Source organism: Fusarium coffeatum (assembly GCF_003316985.1).
Source record: "Fusarium coffeatum strain FIESC_28 chromosome Unknown BRIP53273_contig_385, whole genome shotgun sequence".
Classification (NCBI taxonomy): Eukaryota; Fungi; Ascomycota; class Sordariomycetes; order Hypocreales; family Nectriaceae; genus Fusarium; species Fusarium coffeatum.
The window spans coordinates 36,416-54,826 of record NW_022158174.1 but is presented as its reverse complement, the minus strand read 5'-3'; the positions used below and the strand labels follow the sequence as shown (position 1 = coordinate 54,826).

General features: G+C 49.0%; 5 protein-coding genes across 5 annotated transcripts; 3 read left to right on the top strand and 2 right to left on the bottom strand.

Annotated features, from left to right (window-relative positions):
- Nucleotides 1–6,219: 6,219 nt before the first annotated feature.
- On the top strand, nt 6,220–6,567 carry FIESC28_11348 (uncharacterized protein; the record flags this gene model as incomplete). Its single annotated transcript, XM_031165473.1, has 1 exon — nt 6,220–6,567. The coding sequence occupies one exon, from the start codon at nt 6,220–6,222 to the stop codon at nt 6,565–6,567; it is 348 nt and encodes a 115-aa protein (XP_031010485.1).
- A 211-nt stretch (nt 6,568–6,778) lies between these two features.
- FIESC28_11347 (uncharacterized protein) lies at nt 6,779–11,432 on the bottom strand (the record flags this gene model as incomplete). The annotated part of the gene is made up of 3 exons (XM_031165472.1): nt 6,779–8,491; nt 8,538–11,338; nt 11,399–11,432. 3 exons carry the CDS (start codon nt 11,430–11,432, stop codon nt 6,779–6,781), a joined length of 4,548 nt encoding a protein of 1,515 aa, XP_031010484.1.
- Nucleotides 11,433–11,806: 374 nt separating this feature from the next.
- On the top strand, nt 11,807–12,973 carry FIESC28_11346 (uncharacterized protein; the record flags this gene model as incomplete). Its single annotated transcript, XM_031165471.1, has 1 exon — nt 11,807–12,973. The coding sequence occupies one exon, from the start codon at nt 11,807–11,809 to the stop codon at nt 12,971–12,973; it is 1,167 nt and encodes a 388-aa protein (XP_031010483.1).
- A 124-nt stretch (nt 12,974–13,097) lies between these two features.
- FIESC28_11345 (uncharacterized protein) lies at nt 13,098–14,377 on the bottom strand (the record flags this gene model as incomplete). The annotated part of the gene is made up of 2 exons (XM_031165470.1): nt 13,098–13,285; nt 13,333–14,377. The coding sequence occupies 2 exons, from the start codon at nt 14,375–14,377 to the stop codon at nt 13,098–13,100; spliced, it is 1,233 nt and encodes a 410-aa protein (XP_031010482.1).
- Nucleotides 14,378–15,265: 888 nt separating this feature from the next.
- FIESC28_11344 (uncharacterized protein) lies at nt 15,266–16,790 on the top strand (the record flags this gene model as incomplete). Its single annotated transcript, XM_031165469.1, has 2 exons — nt 15,266–16,738; nt 16,782–16,790. 2 exons carry the CDS (start codon nt 15,266–15,268, stop codon nt 16,788–16,790), a joined length of 1,482 nt encoding a protein of 493 aa, XP_031010481.1.
- Nucleotides 16,791–18,411: the final 1,621 nt, after the last annotated feature.

The following is an 18,411-nucleotide window of genomic DNA, read 5'->3' as shown; positions in this document are numbered from 1 at the left end:
AGTATAGTGTATATAATCCGAGTCGTTCGTATATCGAATGCCGGGTAAGATCGTCACTTGTCGCACGAGACTTTATTGACACATTCACAGGAATGTGTACAGCGACAGTATTAAGGGGTCAGAGCTCAAGCTGGCTGTGACTCAATGCTGTGCTGGTCAAGGTGTCGCAAGTAATCGCGTGGACTTTCGAGTAATGTGGAGTGGGAGAAGTCGAGACCAAATAGTCCACGTGGTTTCAAGGTCTCGATGCTGGAATATGCAGGTTTGCGAGGGGGCAACGATTTGGATCCACTCGAGGTGTAATGAGGCTGGCGTTTCGTTCTAGATGGCGTCCAGAAGGCGGAGTCGACACGCGGAGAGACCGATTAGACTAGCCAAAAATGACTTCGAAACAAATCGCGATTGAGTCGTGGCTTGAAAAAGGCAGATCAAACTCTGTAACACCCTTTCGATAATATCGTGGGATCGGTGGCTGACGTCGGAGTTTACAACAGAGCGGGTGGATTGGGTGAAATTGACGATTTTGTTGTCGGAGCTGGACTGAAGTCGCAGGTCGAAGGTGGCGGTCAGAGAATAACTAGCCTGCTTTGCCTAATAGAATTGTGCTCTAAAGTTTAGGCGCCAGGAGTAATTGGTCCAAAGACTTGTCTAAGCTTTGATAAAATGACCGAATTATTTCGTCTCTTATGGTCTCGGCGGCCAACTTGTGAATGTATCGTGGCAGGTGATGGAAGGTTTGTTGAGTTCCGGAGATAATGATCCTGCATAGAGCAAGTGCGAAAGTCAGCAGATAATCTTGGTGATGCAGGCAAGATTAATTTTGTAATGGCAAGAGCAGCAGCAGCACGCAATAAGAAAAAAGCAAAAGGTAGCACTGGCAACGTCACACTCAGGGATGGCAGAAAGCAGACTGGACAAGAGGGGATAACTAACAGGTTGGTTGATAATACGAGCTGGATAAATGAATAATAACCGAAAGAAGGAACAAATAGTAGTAACGAAGATGGAATAGAATAAAAAGAAGAACGAACCGAAAGTTAATTGAATGAAACTCTCAAAAGAATATGACGACGAATAGCCAACCCCGGCAGTGGCAACAAGTTCCAAGGCGCAAACGATGGATTGGGTTGGATTATGAAAGTTTAAAGAGGCAATAGACGGCAAACGGTTGCAGGCAGGAGGACCCTTCTTTTTGAAATGGCGAGACAGGGCAGGCTCAGGGCAGGTGTTGGGTCGGGTTCGGAGTGGGAATGGCAGGTGGCAGGTGGCAGAAAGGAAGAACCCGGCCGGTGCAAGAATGAGCGAACCCAGAACAGAAAAAGCAAGAGACAAAAGAGGGGAAGGGGTATGGACGAAATGTGGATGGGAATGTTAAAGTGGATTTCTTGTCAATTTGATAATTTCGCTGGAGGAGGAGCTGGACTGGAGCTGGAGCTGACCGTACTGTATAATACAGTGCACTCCATGCTACTCGCAGCAGGTACCACTTAATGCTCCGTACCGTAGCAGGCCAGACCAGGCAATCCGGCAGTCAGATCAAGGGCTCTCTGGAAGGACGTAGCTACAGTGTCATCGCGCTGGGTCCCAGGGAAGAGGACGGGAGACCCTTGGAAAGATACAATGGACTTGGACGTTCCCAGAGAGGAAAGTGACGACAGAACAGGGAGTCATGAGACTTGAGATCTACATGCGCAGTACTACATGAACCACACATGCAGAGGTATCTTTTGGTATTGATTGCATGGAGCTATACCTTTTCGAATAGCTGTCATTAGTACTCGGCCCTAGACTATCAATGTCGCACCTCAGGGGAGGAAACAGCTTTCATCCACTGACTGGATTGGATGACAGCAACCCAGTGGATGGCAGGGTAGGGGCACTAACACTGACACTAACTTGCTTCCACGCGACTCGGCAGCCCCCAAAAGGAAACTTGTGGAAGGAGCACTGCCCTTTCAGTTCACACTCTCCTCCACCGCGGCTATGTTGATGTCATTGTTATTGAGATTGTCGCTTCACGATAATGTCGAGATCCGTAACAAGGAAGGCACGATAAGACTCGAGAAAAAGGACCGTCTGGAAAACCACTCACCAAAAAGAAATCTCCTTAATCACGATCATAATGACAATCAAATCCCCTTCACCCTGCCTAATTAGAAAAACAAACAACGCCCCCGCCGCTAGGTCGGCCAAGAATTTAGACGACCACAGGGAAACCATCCGAGCCTCAGAAACCCCCAAGGCCAAGCCTCCTCATGAGAAGCCTGCAAAATTTGGCCGATCAGCACACAGTCGTGACGCAATTGCTGGCCCTTGCAGACCACGGTTGAGGCCCGCTCCACGCTCGACATCCCTGTCCGATACAGTGAACGACGCTCAGAAGCCTATCAAGTGGCCAGCCTTGAGTGGACTTAGGGGGCTCGGAGCTCTTTCAACGGAGGCGCAACCCTCTGAAATCCAGCGACTATCCCACTACACGCGGGTCGTTGCTGTGCTCACAGCACTGTTCGTTCTCTTTCAACCGTTCCTTTGCCAATGATGGGAACTGGTCCTCCGTCTTCGTCCCTTTGTTTGCTAGAGATCGCCGGCGTTAGCCAACCGTCTTGAATACGCTACTGTGATTGGGTTCTAGTATCCCGTTTCCCGTTATTCTTGGACCCTCTATCACCCACTAAATACGTCGTCGCAGGTTGAACGCAACTGCGACAAAATCCCCAATATCCTTAAACCACTACGATACAGTGTCTACTACTGTCTACTATGTTCACTTCTTCAACCCTTGAGCGGCGGTGTCGGTCAAAAAACCGAGTTCGGAACTGATTTTCAACTCTTGTGACTCGACTTGCAAATCTTTTACAGAAGCGTCACCTAATCGACAATTATGGAACTTGAACCGAAAGATCACTACCGGTCAACCACTGAGCTGATCGCCTTACAGCCGGTGCGCTAGAAACGCTATTGTACCGTCTAGTACAATACTGTAACAGTTCAGTCACTTACACCGCATATCATGCTGTACCAGCTCTTGGCTATGTTTTTAGCCTTCGATATGGCATTTGATTCCCGGGACTATTGAAGCTTTACAATTTTGCTTCGCGTATCGACAGGGCCCATCCCACGGCTGTCATCAACCTGCTTCATTCATCCCTCAATTCACTGGTTTGGGGTTGCATCTTCGCCGCCGCCGGAAACACAGAGCGCCACCCAGCGGCTAGGGTCCAGGTACCTCCAATTCAACCTACCCCCTTCAACTGGGCTGATGTCATGGATCTGCACTCCTCCGAGTTGACTTCCTTACAAAGTCCCAAGGCATCAGGTCTTGCGTTGGAGTGCGAAACATGAGTCTTGAAGATCCAAAGGCATCGAAACGGTGACCGTCTTTCGAAACCCCATTGACTGCCTATCACTCGTCACTATTGCGCTTACCGGGACCGCACAGTCCAAGACGGTCGCTTGTACCGTAACTCTCTCGGCCCCTCAGATTGTGATATGCGGGCCTAGTCAGAGATATGATGATCGCTATCTTTTCGTCATTCCTCGCACCGTCCAGCGTCTCTCTACAAGGGTATCACTATCGCTGTGAGAAGAAACGTGGAAGAAAAGTGGTTCGCGGTTGTAGCCGACTGAAGGTTCTTTTCATCCTTGAGCTTGTCGTCTTAAGACAACTGTAACCAAACTCGTTGTTGTCGTTTCCTCGCCTAAATATTCCCCCGTCACAAAACTGCCGGGCCTGTCAGAAGTGAAGTCATCGTGAGAGGTCTCCATTCAAAATAGAGGGCCACGAAGCGACAGCGATACGCTCAATGTCACAGCAAGTGTCGGTCGTGGCAGTGGCCTCATCATGTCATGAGCTGAACCTGATTTTTCACCATCACGTTGCCTTGAAGCCTTTCGCTTAGAATCGCAGTACGCGTCGTGGCCGAGCATTCGGAGACACTTATTCGGCCGAGCGGTTGTTTAATAGGGGTCCTTTATATCGCTACTGACAAAAAATGGGTGTTATGGGGCAAAACCCAACCTGTCAACCTCGTTTCGAACTCGTTGGGCACCGACTAGTTGCCAAACTCTTGAACCGCAAGTGACAGGTAGTATCGCTAGGCAGCTCCCCTCTTCTCGTCGAGTGAGCTGTCTGCTGTTGTATGAGGATGTTCACGATGATCCAGAGAGAAGAACAAAAACACCGAAGACCCAAAGACTTGTGGTCCCCTAACAACGAACGTTGTTCGTGTTAATTGCGGTGTCTTTCTAGTGGACGCAAGTCCTTTGATCAACCTCATGCACACCTCTGATCCTGTCCTTGACTTCTGCTGATCCTCTTCTTTCCGTTTGTTGTCCATCCCACGACTTGGAGTTGACCACGGAAATCTTTATCCTCTTCTGTCTAAAAGGCCCACTCGATGTCGGCTCTTGGCAGTACCGCCCCGCTCACACTACTTGGCTTGGGCCTCGTGAGAAAGGAACGTCAATGTAGCGGTGGACAGGACTGGACAAGAGGTCGAGAAGCATGTTCTGTCACAATCACACGCAAAACAGAGGAAGAGCCTTGTCTCAGCCCCAAAGCTGAATTGGTCTGTCTCATCGGGTGGCTGACGCCGGTTATCTTGGTTCCCGTTGATGCGTTTCACCAATTCAACTCTCACCAATGTTACATGCTATGGATGTACAATTCCAATCGTTTACAACATTGCTTATGTGCATGTGCTTTTTGGAGCAGCGCCCTTTTGACAATGCAACGTTTATCAGTCGACGTGCCACTCAAGTTTTGAAGATCTTAACACAGAGTATATTAACGCCTCTTCATTTGACAGGTGCCCCGCTGGGCTCCGTCTCTGTACAGAGTACAGTAGACTATGCACAGTTGATCTGAACTACTCAGACAAATGCAAACGGCATTATCGGCATCCAAGACTTTGGATTTGTGTTTCAGACTCTAGTCTGCGTGCTGTAGGTACAGTATAGTACTGTATGAAATCGAGAGCAGTGTCTTAGATGCTCGTGACGGTGTTTGTCCCACCTCAGTCGATTTCTTCTTACGAAGTCTGGCTGCTGTGTAACACCTCCTCGCCTCTTCGGCATCTCAGTGACTATCCATTACGATATCATCCGCCCTGCTCCGGTCTACCAAGTCACTAGCCGTCGGATCGACGGACTGCTCTCACCTCTATGGTCGTGGTGATCATGGGGAATTGTTTGAGAATGGGAGGAATGTCCTGGACACTAAAACTTTCAAGCTGTCACCTTGTCTTATTTGCCGGTCTATATCCCTGGAAACTCACTAACTTAGTTTATGTCGCTGCTACGGCATGAAACAACTCAGCCAAAACATGGGTTTTTGGTTGGGTCCCAAGGAATCGATTGGATACTTGAATATGCATTACCCTCTGATGCAACTCAACATCGAGCTTTAGTTTCCCCATGACCCTTTGAGCGTCTTGATCAAAGTCTCCGAGTGGGCGTTGAATATGGACTCGCAGACGCCTCGTGAGCGCAGATCTCAATCCTGCATATCTCACCGTGATTTTTATCTGATGCGAAAGGGATGCAACCCAACGGTTCAAATGGTATCCGAAGCTAATAGTGCACCAAGATTAGACTCATATTTTGGCAATGCGAGTCAATGACCTGGCTTTGTTATTAGCATATAAAATATGAGTCTAGGATGAGCCCAACTTTGGACCACTACGGTACCCCCACGATCTTATTTCAAAATGTAATGATAACAAGGTATTTATAGTTCTATAATGGAGCTGCAGAATATTCGTTGTGCTTCTAGCTCATCTAGGACTTGATACTGTTACATTTCGGTGTATGTCAGTATGGGCTGCATTCTGTCGGGCTGCAACCAAACCAGTCAGCCACTAATATTATCAGAGGTCTCGTAGACTTGTGTGAGTGAAGCAGAGTGAAGAATTCATTGCCTCTTCACAAGCCAAGCTATTACAAAATGCGTCCGATTGCCTCTTCCAAGGTATTAATTAGACTTGCTCTCTTTTGGCGGGAGAATGCGGGAGTTGCTTCATTTGTCATCGTAAGCTTACAAATGATATCATTCATTGCGATCTCGTAATTCAAGGAAAGCTTCAATGTTGGAGGATTTAAGACGGAGTAGATAGAATTCCATACTTGCAGCATTTGTGTAACAGTATCAGTCAATCAGAATACACAGAATACATACATCTTACCAATAATCAGAAATAAAAGACATACATACAATAAACGATGGAGCAATTCGAATTCCATCCCGCATCCCAAAACCGCACCTGGACCCCCATCGAACCAGGCGTAGACGAACTCATCCTCAACCAAGACACCCAGACAGGCCGTCGAACAACCCTGCAGCGCTGGCAGCCCGGCGCGCGCAACAAGCAGGACGTTTTCGTGCATGATTATGTTGAGGAGATATACATGGCTGAGGGGGACTTGTACGACGAACATCTGCAGCGGGGATGGGAGAAGGGCGCTTATGCGTACCGGAAACCCGGGATGCGGCATGGACCGTTTAGAAGTGAGGGTGGTTGTTTGATGTTTATTGTGTGTATCCCTGTTGATGAGGAGGGGAAGGAGTAGGTATTGCATCATGGTGAGGTTGTGAAGATGAGTTTCATCTGGTTTAGGGTTGTCTTGGGATGAGAATACAATGTGCTCAGATAACGATCTGTCGCGAGGCTAATCAGTGTATCTGCAAGAATGGACTGCCATAGTGCCCGTAGATTTAATCAAGAGGAACATTGCCATCAAATAACATAGTATTACAATCCCAGCTAAACGCCTAACAAATCTAAGCAACTATCCTCCCTCTCTCCCGATTAGGTTCCTCACTTTCCAACACCAACGGCCCTCCTCCAGGCCCGCTCGCATCCAAGCTAACAGTAACGCCCTTCCTCTCACAAACAGCCCGTATCGACTCACCCAGGTTTCTAAAGTCCAACTCGCACGTTTGCGCCTCATTCTCAACACCATCTTTTACCTCGCGAATCTCAATGGTAGGATATGGCAGCCAGCCTTCGCGAAGAGGGATCAAGATGAGAGGAACTTGAGCCTCTGTGTCGGATGATGAAGAGAGGGGTTCCTTCTTGGAGCCAGGAATGACGAAGTGGCCTTTGCGACGACCGCCGAGAAGCCATGTGTCGCCCGGAGCGGAGACTTCGTAGCTGTATTCTATGTCCTTCTTGTGCTGCATCTCAGTGTCCCAGACCTGTGTCCATTTTAGGTGAAGGGTAGCTGGGAGCATTTGGTTGATAGCTACGGTGGGAACCACGCCTGGCTTCTGGTCGAGCAGCTCTGTCACTGGAGTTTGAAGCTGTATATCGGCTGTGTGAAGGATAGGCAGTGAAGGAATCTCGACTGGGATGAGAAGAGTGCATGGATCATCTGGCTGGGTTGCTGAAATTGGGACTTGTGCGTTGGAAATCTGCCAGGCTTTGACAGCAGATGAGATTCTCTCTGTTGCATCTTGCTCCGTGCCAGGTACCTTTCCAATGCCGGCAAAGTGCTTGTCCCACGGTGCCTCAGCTAGGAAGCTGGTAGATACCGCCCCTAGTAGTGCAGCTCGTTCGAGATCAATGGGCAACAATGTCTTTGCTTCTCTAGTGACTACTGCCCTAATGAGCTTAGAGAACGAAGACAAACCAGGATCGTCGAGGGCCTCGAATATCGAATTCACAAGAGCGTCCTCGATCTCTGTCTGAAGAACATTGTAGTAAAGCTTCAGATACATAGTCCTCGCAGCTCGCTTGGCTGATCTGACGTTGGCCTTTCGCTTGACACGATAAAGCAATGTAGCGGGTTGCTTCGAGAACACGATCGTTGAGTCAGTAGGCGGAACACCAAACTCAGATTCGAACAAGTCCGACTCTATCAACTCGCTCTTGTAAAGGCGTAGAGGACTGTGGCTCGCAGTAGACACATTGAAGCGGGAGTAGAGGGCTTGATGCTTGAAGACATCCTGCACGTTGACGCCCAAAGCCAAGGAGATAGGAATCATGATTGATTTGGCAAAGGTGTACTTCTCACCTGACTCAACAGTGTAAGAGACGTCGACCTTGGCGGAAACATCAGCCATATCCTGCTCAACCGAGTAAGGAAAGCGCAAGGTAACAGGCGTCTCGGCCTCAATCTCATTGAAATGAATGACACCACCAGATTCAGGCTTCTTTGCGAACTCAACCGAGGAGTCGACAACCTTGGCTTCAATGGTCAACAGTCTGAGACCGCCTGTGGTTGGCTTAATCCGGATTTCACATTTCTTGATAGAGTTCCAGCCGGGGTCAAGGACAAGATCCAGAGTGTTATTCTTGTCCAAGGCAGTATGTTTTGTAGCTGTAAGCTGTACATCCAGGGCACCCTCGCGTTGGAAGATGATGACCTCAGGATGTCTAAAGATGTCGCTTGTTGGTGGGGGCGGTGTGTTGAAATCACGTTCGAAGTGAAGGAAGAGGTTGCTTGAAGACAAACCAAGATGATCGATCTTGTACTTTCCAGGAATAACAGACTGAAATGGTTAGCTTGGCCTTTTCTTAGCTGGCAGAGAAACTTACTGTGCAGTCGACTGTGATTGAATTTTGACCAGGATGTAACACAATCTCTCCTGTTCTCGAGAACTTCAATTCTCTAGTAGGTCCTGGCTCGGTAGCCGTTATTCGCGCATCAATTCCATCAAGCTTGATATCATCGGGCAGTAGACTCCAGAGGTTAATGGTCAGCGAGCATTTGTCCTCTTCCTCAAAATACTCAGGAGCGCCAGCAAGTTCGATATTAGTAAAGAACTTGGACAGATGAACCTTGACTTGCTGAGACAGAGACGAAGCCAAATCAAACAGATTACCAACAACTCCCTTCATCGACATCGCATCTGCAGGCTCAGGCTTTCCAATGCTTGAAACTCTCTTTGAGCGCTGCTCAAGCCTCTCATGCTCAGCAGCACATGACTTGGTCAATAGCTTGAGAGCGACCCTGACATAGTCATCCTTTGACTTCATCTCGCGAAGACAGTGCAGATACATGACAAGCATCGAAAGCTCCAGCGAAGTCCATCCGCTCTCACCAAAGAAAGGCGTTGCCCTATAGAAATACGACGCGGCGGCACCAAAGTCCTCGAGGAAGAACTTAAGCACAGCAAGATCTGCCATACTGGCTTGCACAGCATGATCATGGTTTGCGACAGTATAGTGTCGAAGTGCCTTGTCTGTGAGGATCTCATACAGACGGTAAAAGTTGTCCTGGTTGTCAATCGCAGTTTGAAGAAGGCTGTTATTGACACCCATGTCCAAGGGTGGAATTTCTTCTGAAGCACCAGCATCTCCCGAAGACGGGTCATCCAAGCTTATCTCTTCAAAATCTGCCTCGGCTTCTGCGATGATAGGCGCCTCCTTCCAGCCATCACTCCATCCACGTTTCTTGCCTAGGCCATCAAGAATGCTTCGGGAAAGCATGTAAAGCTCGGCGCGTCTAGCAGCCAAGTCCTCGAGACCTGCCTTGAGAAACTGAGCATCCTGATCATTATTGATCTGAGGCATGCCTGGGCCGGGAAAGACACCGGGGCTAGGTGGGGGACGAGTTCCAGGTGCCTGGCCCGTTGTGACATGAAGTGATGTGGTACGGGCAGGGTGCATCATGGTCTTGGGCTCAGGGATGGAGCTCTTTTGCTCTTCGCTCTGAGCAGGCGCGAGGGTTGATGGAGGAATGGGTAGCGACTTTGATGCTGTTTGCGCAAGGATCTGCTGAGCAACAGAGAAGGCAAATGAAGCGACGACATTGTCCATGACCTCAGAAAGGTTAGGATCTATAGGTGACTCGTCGTCATCTGATTTGTCTGATGCCACAGCAGTGAGGATATCTCGGCGCATAATCTGAGACACAGCCGGGATGAACTGTAAAGTCCTTCGACATATCTCACCAAGACTAGACAAGTTTTCCACGTCGTCAGTGGGTTTTGGAGGAGGTGCTAGAGGAGCAACTCCATGCAAGACAGATTCTTGTTGTTCTTTGAGCTTGTCTAGCAGATCTTCCTTGGATGACCAAGCATTTCCTAGTCGTAAAAGCAGTGCGATCTGTCGTGCAAAAATGTAGCATCTGAAGTCAAACACCGAAACATCGTTGGCAAGAATCTTGTCTCTGTAGGCCTTCTTGGTGGCGTTGATAGGGATCTCGTCAAACTGTTCCTTGATGGTCTCATTTGACTGGAGATCAACAGCCTCCTCGTCCGCATTGTTTCCGCCAGGTGACTTGGCAAGAGCCGCGTTGACAATTTCCTTGAGCTCTTCGGTGTAACTGAGCATCGTGCCTCCATGTCTAGTAGGTGATCCTTCGTCGGCTTGCTCATTGACAACAGAGTCAAGTCCAACGCTAAGCTCATCATATCCAACCAATGCATCCTCAACAAGTCCAACACTCTCAAAACCTCTTGCCAAACCCTCCTTCAGTATGAAAAAGGTACAAAAGTTCCACCCGGGTAAAGTTCGTTGGCCGTCCTTTTCTTTAATATCTTCTTCATATTGAAGCACACGTTGGTCGAAAGATGTAAGAATGAGGCTCTTCAACTTGGCAATGAGCTCCGCCCAAGCATTCTCGGCATCGTGCTCGTCCTCCAGATAGCCCGTCGGCACTGCGGGAACGACTCTCGGAAGCTGATCATAAGGGAGATCGTTGATTCCAATTCTGATCTGAGCAACCCTATCTGGCGCTGTCTTTCCAAGGCCAGAGAAGTCAGTACGGAGCTTCTCGAAAAGAGGTGTCGATCCGGTACGCCATCGCGGTCCGCTCTTCTCTGAAGCACCCTCCGACCGTCCGCTTGTTCGAGGCTGTGTCGAGGCCACTGTATTCGGAAGGACCACGTGTAAGATCAAGTAATCGAAAGCATCGTGCTTCTCCTGCTTGCTGTTTCGTTTCGGGTTCGTCGAAGAAGGTATATGTTCCTTGATCCATTCGCGAATCTCGGTTCGAACAGAGGTTTTGTATGTTTCATTATCGTCGCATCGTACCAGCAGTACCTTGAGGTAAGGTGTCCGTCGTAGACCAGGAATTTGATGTCGTCGCTGACTTCCAATTGCCCTCGATGGCAAAGCTTGGGTATCTATCTGATCAGCCGATGGCGCTTGAGTCCCGCTTCCAAAGTTCTGTTGCTGGAAACCATCGTCTACTGTGCTCCCTGATCGTCGGAGGGTATAAGGAGCCGCATCTGCACTAGCAGGGTCATCTCCTTGAAGAAGCTCAACGTGAAGAGTATCGATAGATCGCAGAGGTCCAGCATGCGATTGCCAGTTCAGGTTTCGTAGAGGTAATCGAGGAATCAAACCAGGGGCGAGTAGCTTGTAAACATCGTGAGGATCGAAGTACTCGACTTGCGACAAGGTGTCATGTTAGCGTGACATGTCATCAACACGAATGAATTGACTCTTACCAGTCACTTTTGACGTCGAGAATGGCTGTTCCATGGCAAACAGCTCGAACGCGCACTTGTCATTGCTGTTTGTTCAAGTAGCAAGTATGAGCAGCCCAGACGATATCGCTAAAGCTGTCCCGAACTGAGCTCCGGTGGACTGAACTAGGGATAGACACCCCTGTTGACGTAGGGGTGCTTCAGGCTCCTTAGCTCATCATGTTGCGCCGGAAGCGGCATTTGTCCGGTTTTAGGCGGTGAATCCACGCGTGTCGTTTATTGGTTGATTAATATGACGCTATTTTTGTTCTGATGGTGGGGTGGCGGCAGAATCTTGGAGGGGCAACATTTTGGGTGATGAGTTGGGCATAGAAGCATATGAAATTTTGGTTTCTTCATTATCTTTTTGTTATAGATTAAAAGTTCAAAATGTCTTCTCTCCAGGCTGTCAAGTACACTCGCGGTCAGCTCCAGGTCCTTGACCAGCTCCGTCTTCCTCACGAGTTTCACTACGATGAAGTCTCCAACCGAACAGAGGCTTTCGACAGCATCGCAACCATGCGAGTCCGAGGTGCCCCTGCCATCGCCATTGTTGCAGCTCTTGGCTTGGCTGTGGAGCTTCAGAATGGAAGTGTCACTGCTTCAGACGCCGAGGGCACTATCTCCCAGATTGAAGAGGCTCTCGATTACCTCAAGGAGAGTCGACCTACTGCTGTTGATTTGACCAACGCTATCAACCAACTCAAGGCAACAATCAGATCAGTTGGAAGTACTGCTTCAAAGGACCAAGTTATCACTGCTTTCATCGAGGAGGCTGAGAAGATCTTTGAGAAGGATCTCCAGACCAACCTCTCCATTGGCGACCATGGTGCTGAGTGGCTTCGATCACAAGCTGGTGCCTCTTCTGACAAGAAGATCTCGGTCCTTACTCACTGCAACACTGGATCACTCGCTACATCCGGTCACGGTACCGCCCTGGGAATTATCCGAACTCTCCAGTCCAAGGACCTTCTTCAGCACGCTTTCTGCACAGAGACTCGCCCTTACAATCAAGGCAGTCGACTCACTGCTTTCGAGCTAGTCTTTGAGAAGATTCCCAGCACTCTGATCACAGACTCCATGGCCGCATCTCTCTTCCGCACCCGAAAGCAAGAGAAGAACATCGCTGCCGTCATCGTGGGTGCCGACCGTGTTGTTCGCAACGGTGACACAGCCAACAAGATCGGTACATACCAACTCGCTGTTCTGGCCAAGCATCACGGTGTCAAGTTCATCGTCGCTGCCCCTACCACCAGCATTGACTTGGAGACCGAGACTGGCGACGGTATCAAGATTGAGGAGCGAAAGGCGGAGGAGCTTACGCAAGTGACTGGAGCCGTCATCAAGCCCGATGGCTCTGTGGATGAGAGCAGCAAGGTGCGAGTTGCTACCGCCGACCAGCGAATCAACGTTTGGAACCCTGCTTTCGACGTTACACCCGCCGAGCTCATCGACGCCGTTGTCACCGAGAAGGGCGCCATTGAGAAGGGACCAGATGGCAACTTCGATTTCAGCAAGATCCTGCCAGAGCGATGGGCCAAGATTACCGGCGCTTAAGCAAGCACTCAATTTACGATGTCATGTTTCTTTCGAGCGTCAAGCTACCATATCATATCATACTAGCATATCCAACATAGACTAAAGGGACGGAAGTTTGGGGTTTCTATTTAGGCCAAGCAGGCTATTGCTTCAACGCATGAAGAATCAGTTTTTGGTATCCCTCGACAGCGGTCTCAAGATCGGCGACGGTCAGGTTCTCTCGCGCGCCATGTGCTACCAAAATGTTTCCAGGACCGTACAGGTATGGTGTGTGGTCGCCCTTGAGGTTGGGAATGTCAGTTCCGTAGTTGACGGTGATTTTCTCGAAACCTGAACGTGTTAGCAAATGATCTCTCAATAGGGTTCGGCGAACATACCATCGACGTCGCAGTTGGCCTCGACAGGACCATAGCCGTGGGTGCAGTAGAAAGTGAAGGCGTCCTTGTCGACTTCGTCAAAGATGGCTTGCATCTTGTCATGGACAGCAACGTGTCCGTCGGCTTGCTTTCCACTGGCGACACGAACAGCCACACCGACCTTGGCCTCCTCGGGAATGACATTTGCTGCCACTCCACCATGGTATCGACCAACATTGACAGTAGTGTTACCAAACAGCTCACTGCTACCAAGATCGGTTTCGAAGATCTTGGCGAATGCTCGGATCATGAGTTCGTTGGCTGACTTGCCCAACCATGGGTAGCCGCTGTGACCGGGGAAGCCCTTGGTGGTGACATCGCAGCCCAACATGCCCTTGTGTCCGCAAGCAAGCTTGAGTTCGGTGGGCTCACCAAAGATAACAGCGTCCAGGTTGTATGGAAGCTCCTTCTCCTCGAGGGCGGTACTGAAACGGCGCATACCATCACCCTTGACCTCCTCGCCGACGACGAACAGGAGAAGAACCTTGTGAGCATCAATCTTGTCGTCCTTGATAAGGTTCTCCAGGGCGGTGATCTGAGCAGCGACACTACCCTTCGCATCAACGCTTCCACGACCAGTGATCATAGTGTCCCCCGTGATTTCTCCATCATCAATTCCATAAGGAATATGCGGCGGGACAACATCAATATGACTGCTCACAGCAATCTTGGGCTCAAAAGCCTTCTTCCCATCCTGTCGCCAAGCCAGCACATTAAACCGCGTCTTTCCCTCCGGCGTATTCTCAAAAGGCTCGAGTTCCTGACGCGCAGTGGTATATCCCTTCTTCTCAAGATACTTCTCAAGCCAAACACCGACATCATGCTCAGTTCCTGAGACGGAAGAAGTCTCGATGAGAGACTTGTGCAAGCTCAACAGCTCAGATCGGTACGAGGGAGCACTGTCACTCAAAACAGGCGCGTTATTGTTGTTATCGGTACCGAGAACTTGTTGCCAGTCAAAGGCGATTGCCAGAGAGGCTGAAGCCAAGACTGTTGCGACGCGCATTGTGGAGAAGCTTATGAGGATGAAGCTTCAAGTCGGTGGTCAACGGGGATTGAAATTGGGAGCTTTGGTTGAAGCTTGAGCTTCTGAGTTGGGGTTTTAGTGGAGTAGAGCGGGATGACGCAAGGGGCAGCTGTAGCCGAAGTCGGGGGAGGTCCGTGAATTCTTTACCTTGATAGCCCATAGATTAATGATAAAATTGCTTAGGACACCAATGTTTATCTTTTATACTTGGATTTAATATCTCTCTGACAGGGGACCTCAATTCGGAAGGTAAGATCTCGCAAAATGACTGTCATCATCGGAACGCTTAGGTCACGCATATTTGATCCAATCCTTGTCCTCCCTTCAAAACTTCTTCAATCCGTTGTCTATACCATCAATTTCAGCCACAACACATTCTTCGCGGCTATGTCCTATCAATTGCCGGCCCGGAATCCGTGAAGCCGGGTTTGCCTTCCGACTCGAGCCGATTGATAGTCAATATGGAGTTCTGGAGAAAGATAGTGCAATGCGGGGTTGATAAGTTGTTCCTCTCACAGGCCGAGGATTGACAAGCAGAATACCAGTATCTCTTTCTACTGCAAATGATCCATTGGTGATTCTCAAGTATTGACCGCCAGTGGGACTATCTCAAGTGCTAAAGACGGGTTGAAGCGGTATTGTTCCTAAGCGATCTACGCTGGGGCCTCGAAGTCTGGACTATGTGAGTTGTCAACGTCGATCGATCAGGCAGAATTTTCCCTTTGGGATCCTCAAATACGGTAACTAATATCGACCTAGTGAAAAGACACTCGTGGTTGAAGATCACAAGCCAGTCCCTACTCTAAAAAGCTGAACTTCATTCAAGTTTAGAGGACAATGATCAGCATCTAAAATACTCCACCAACGATGGGTTCAGTACAAGATTTCACATGGACAGGCACAGCCTACGTCCAAGGCAGAGCCTCAGCAAAACTCCTCACAAGCAATCTCGAACTGAGTTTCTGGGGCGGTGTCAATCCGGATACAAGCGAAGTCATAGACCGCCATCATCCACTAAGTGGCCAGAAACTTCAAAACACCATACTCGCTATCCCAGGAGGTCGAGGATCATGTACCGGCAGCGGAGTTATGCTCGAGCTTCTCCTCAATGGAAAAGCTCCGGAAGCTATCATCTTTGAACGGAGAGAGGATATTCTTACGTTGGGTGTTATGATTGCTGAAGAAGTCTTTCAGCAATCTATTCCTGTGGTAGTACTTGCCAAAGATGACTTTCGACAGCTCCTTCAATTAGATGGACAGACGGTTTATGTGGATGATGGTCATGTTTCAACTACACCGATGCTATCAAAGCCAGAAAATGGACTCATCCTCGAAACTACACCCGCTTTAGAGGGCATAAAGCTCTCTCCTCTCGACCAGGAACTCCTCCGCGGCGATCACGGCGAAGCCTCCCGCGTAGCAATCCGCATAGTCCTCCGCATGGCACACCTCCTCAACACAACACGCCTCATGTCCATAACGCAAGTCCATATCGACGCCTGCGTGTACACCGGCCCAGCTACACTCTTACTCGCAGAGCGCCTACGTGACTGGGGCGGTAAAGTGCGCGTCCCTACAACGTTAAACTCTATATCCGTCGATCAAAAGCGATGGCGAGCGCTTGGTGTTGACACGGAATTTGGGGAAGCGGCTGATAAGTTGGGACAGGCGTATGTTGATATGGGTGCCAAGGCAACGTATACCTGTGCGCCGTATCAGCTTGATAGTGCACCAAAGGTCGGAGAGCAGGTTGCTTGGGCGGAGAGTAATGCTGTTGTTTACGCAAATAGCGTTTTGGGAGCGCGAACGATGAAATATCCTGATTTTCTGGATATTTCCATCGCTCTAACGGGAAGGGCGCCGAAGGGAGGACCTCATGTTGACGTGAACCGACTGGCTTCAGTACAAGTCAACGTTGTAGGAGTAAAGAATTCATCAGGGCTTGATGATTCCTTTCCGCCTCTTCTTGGATACTATGTTGGGACATTATCAACGAGTCGTATACCGGTGGTGACAGGTCTTGAGAAATATGGTCTGTCGACGGATGACTTGAAAGCTTTTGGTGCAGCTTTCGCAACAGTCTCCAGCGCTCCAATGTTTCACATCGTGGGTGTAACTCCAGAAGCGACTAGTCTCGACGCAGTCACCGCTTCAGAAATCACCACTTTTCAAGTTCAACCCAGTGATTTAGGTGCCTGCTGGGATAAACTCAACAGCGCACCGCCTAATCAACCTCTCGACCTTCTCTCCCTCGGCAATCCCCATTTCTCCCTCACCGAACTCCGAGACCTCACCCATCTAGTCCAAGGCCGTCAGAAAGCACCCAATGTCGCAGTAGTAGTAACATGCGGACGATCGATATACAAACTAGCAGAACAAGCAGGCTACATAACCCAACTTGAGAAGTTTGGGGTGCAGATATTGACGGATACATGCTGGTGTATGGTCACAGAACCAGTTATACCACCGTCTGCGAGGACTATTATGACGAATTCGGGAAAGTATGCGCATTATGGACCTGGGTTGACGGGGAGGGGGATGTATTTTGGGAGTTTGGGGGTTTGTGTTGATGCGGCTTGTGAGGGGGTTTATGATTCTGGAAGACCGAAATGGCTTCAAGTTAGACCAGATACATAGAGATTGTATATTAAAGGCTGTAGTCAAATCTCTCGGGGTCGTCCGCTCACCTGTGCTAATATCGGTTCGAACGCCCTTCTGCCAGGTGCATCGAACAAACAATCGATCCAAACAACCATCTTCAGAACTTCACTTATACGACCCCACGAACTAATCTCCATATCTCTCAAAACCTCACAAGTCCAATCCAAGAACTCACCACACCTATCCCCATTGATATTCATCTCCCAGAGTACCAAAAGCCACAACACCACAGCCCTGGGTGGTTGAACAGAAGCCTTCCTCAACTCCCCCAAAGCATCCCTAAAACTACCATCAAGATAAGCCTGTCTCTGCTTCATAGCCCTCCACCGAAAGAAAATAGACGCAGTAAACACCATCATACCAAGTCTGATAGCATTCTCCACCGGATTCTCAGGTGTTAAGGCGACAAGTCTGTAGAGTATTGATATCATTATTTCGCTGAATGTATTTGGTTGGAGTTTACGGTCTGTTTGATAGGCGAGGTTGCTTAACGTAGAGAATTCGTGTAGGTCTTTCCATACGTTTGCTAGTCTTGGGTCTAGAGTTTTGATGAATGCTTCGGGATGTTGTGTGGTCTTTTTCGTACGGACTTGGGGTGGGAGGTATGGATTCCAGGATATGTCTTCGTTGGTGAAGAAGACAGGTTTACAGCCAAATCGAAGAACAAGACCGAGATCGACCCTATAGAACGTGAGTAATCACTTTCAAAACTACAGTGTACATACTCACCTGCAAACCTTTGCTGGCAATCTAGGATTATCAAATCTCAATCCCTCCAAACCACCTCTCAGCTCAACGATCCTCTTCAACCCATCAACATGCTTCTCCGCCGCACCAGAGTCACCTATAAGTTCCGCTGACAAACCCAGCATAACAACCACCATGATAGTAGCGTCCGAAATAGCATTCTCATCCGGACTATCCAATCTTTCCTGTAAAAGTCGCAATGTCTTTGCAAAGTGAAAGTGTGAAAGTGTACCTTTCGGATTAAAATATGTTTCTATAGAAAAGAGAACTGCGTGAAAGTAGATGTTGTCGATGAGGAGGTTTGTCGTCCACGATGAGTGAAGCGCATTGATTTGGAGACAAATTTCTTGGGGGTAGAGAGTTCCTCTCATACCGTGGAACCCTGATCATCTATAAGACTGTTTTCGGGGGTTTAGTGATGGGAAGACGTACATCGAAACATATCATTCTCCATATATGGCTTCAACGGTTCAGGAAAGTCGAGTAAAGATAGATTTGAACCAACACGGCCTGGTATGGAACCATCAGGGATTTGCAGTGCTGTTGATTTGTCTTCTTTCTTTAGTATCCATGACTTGACTTGTTTCTCACGTCTTCGTGAAGAT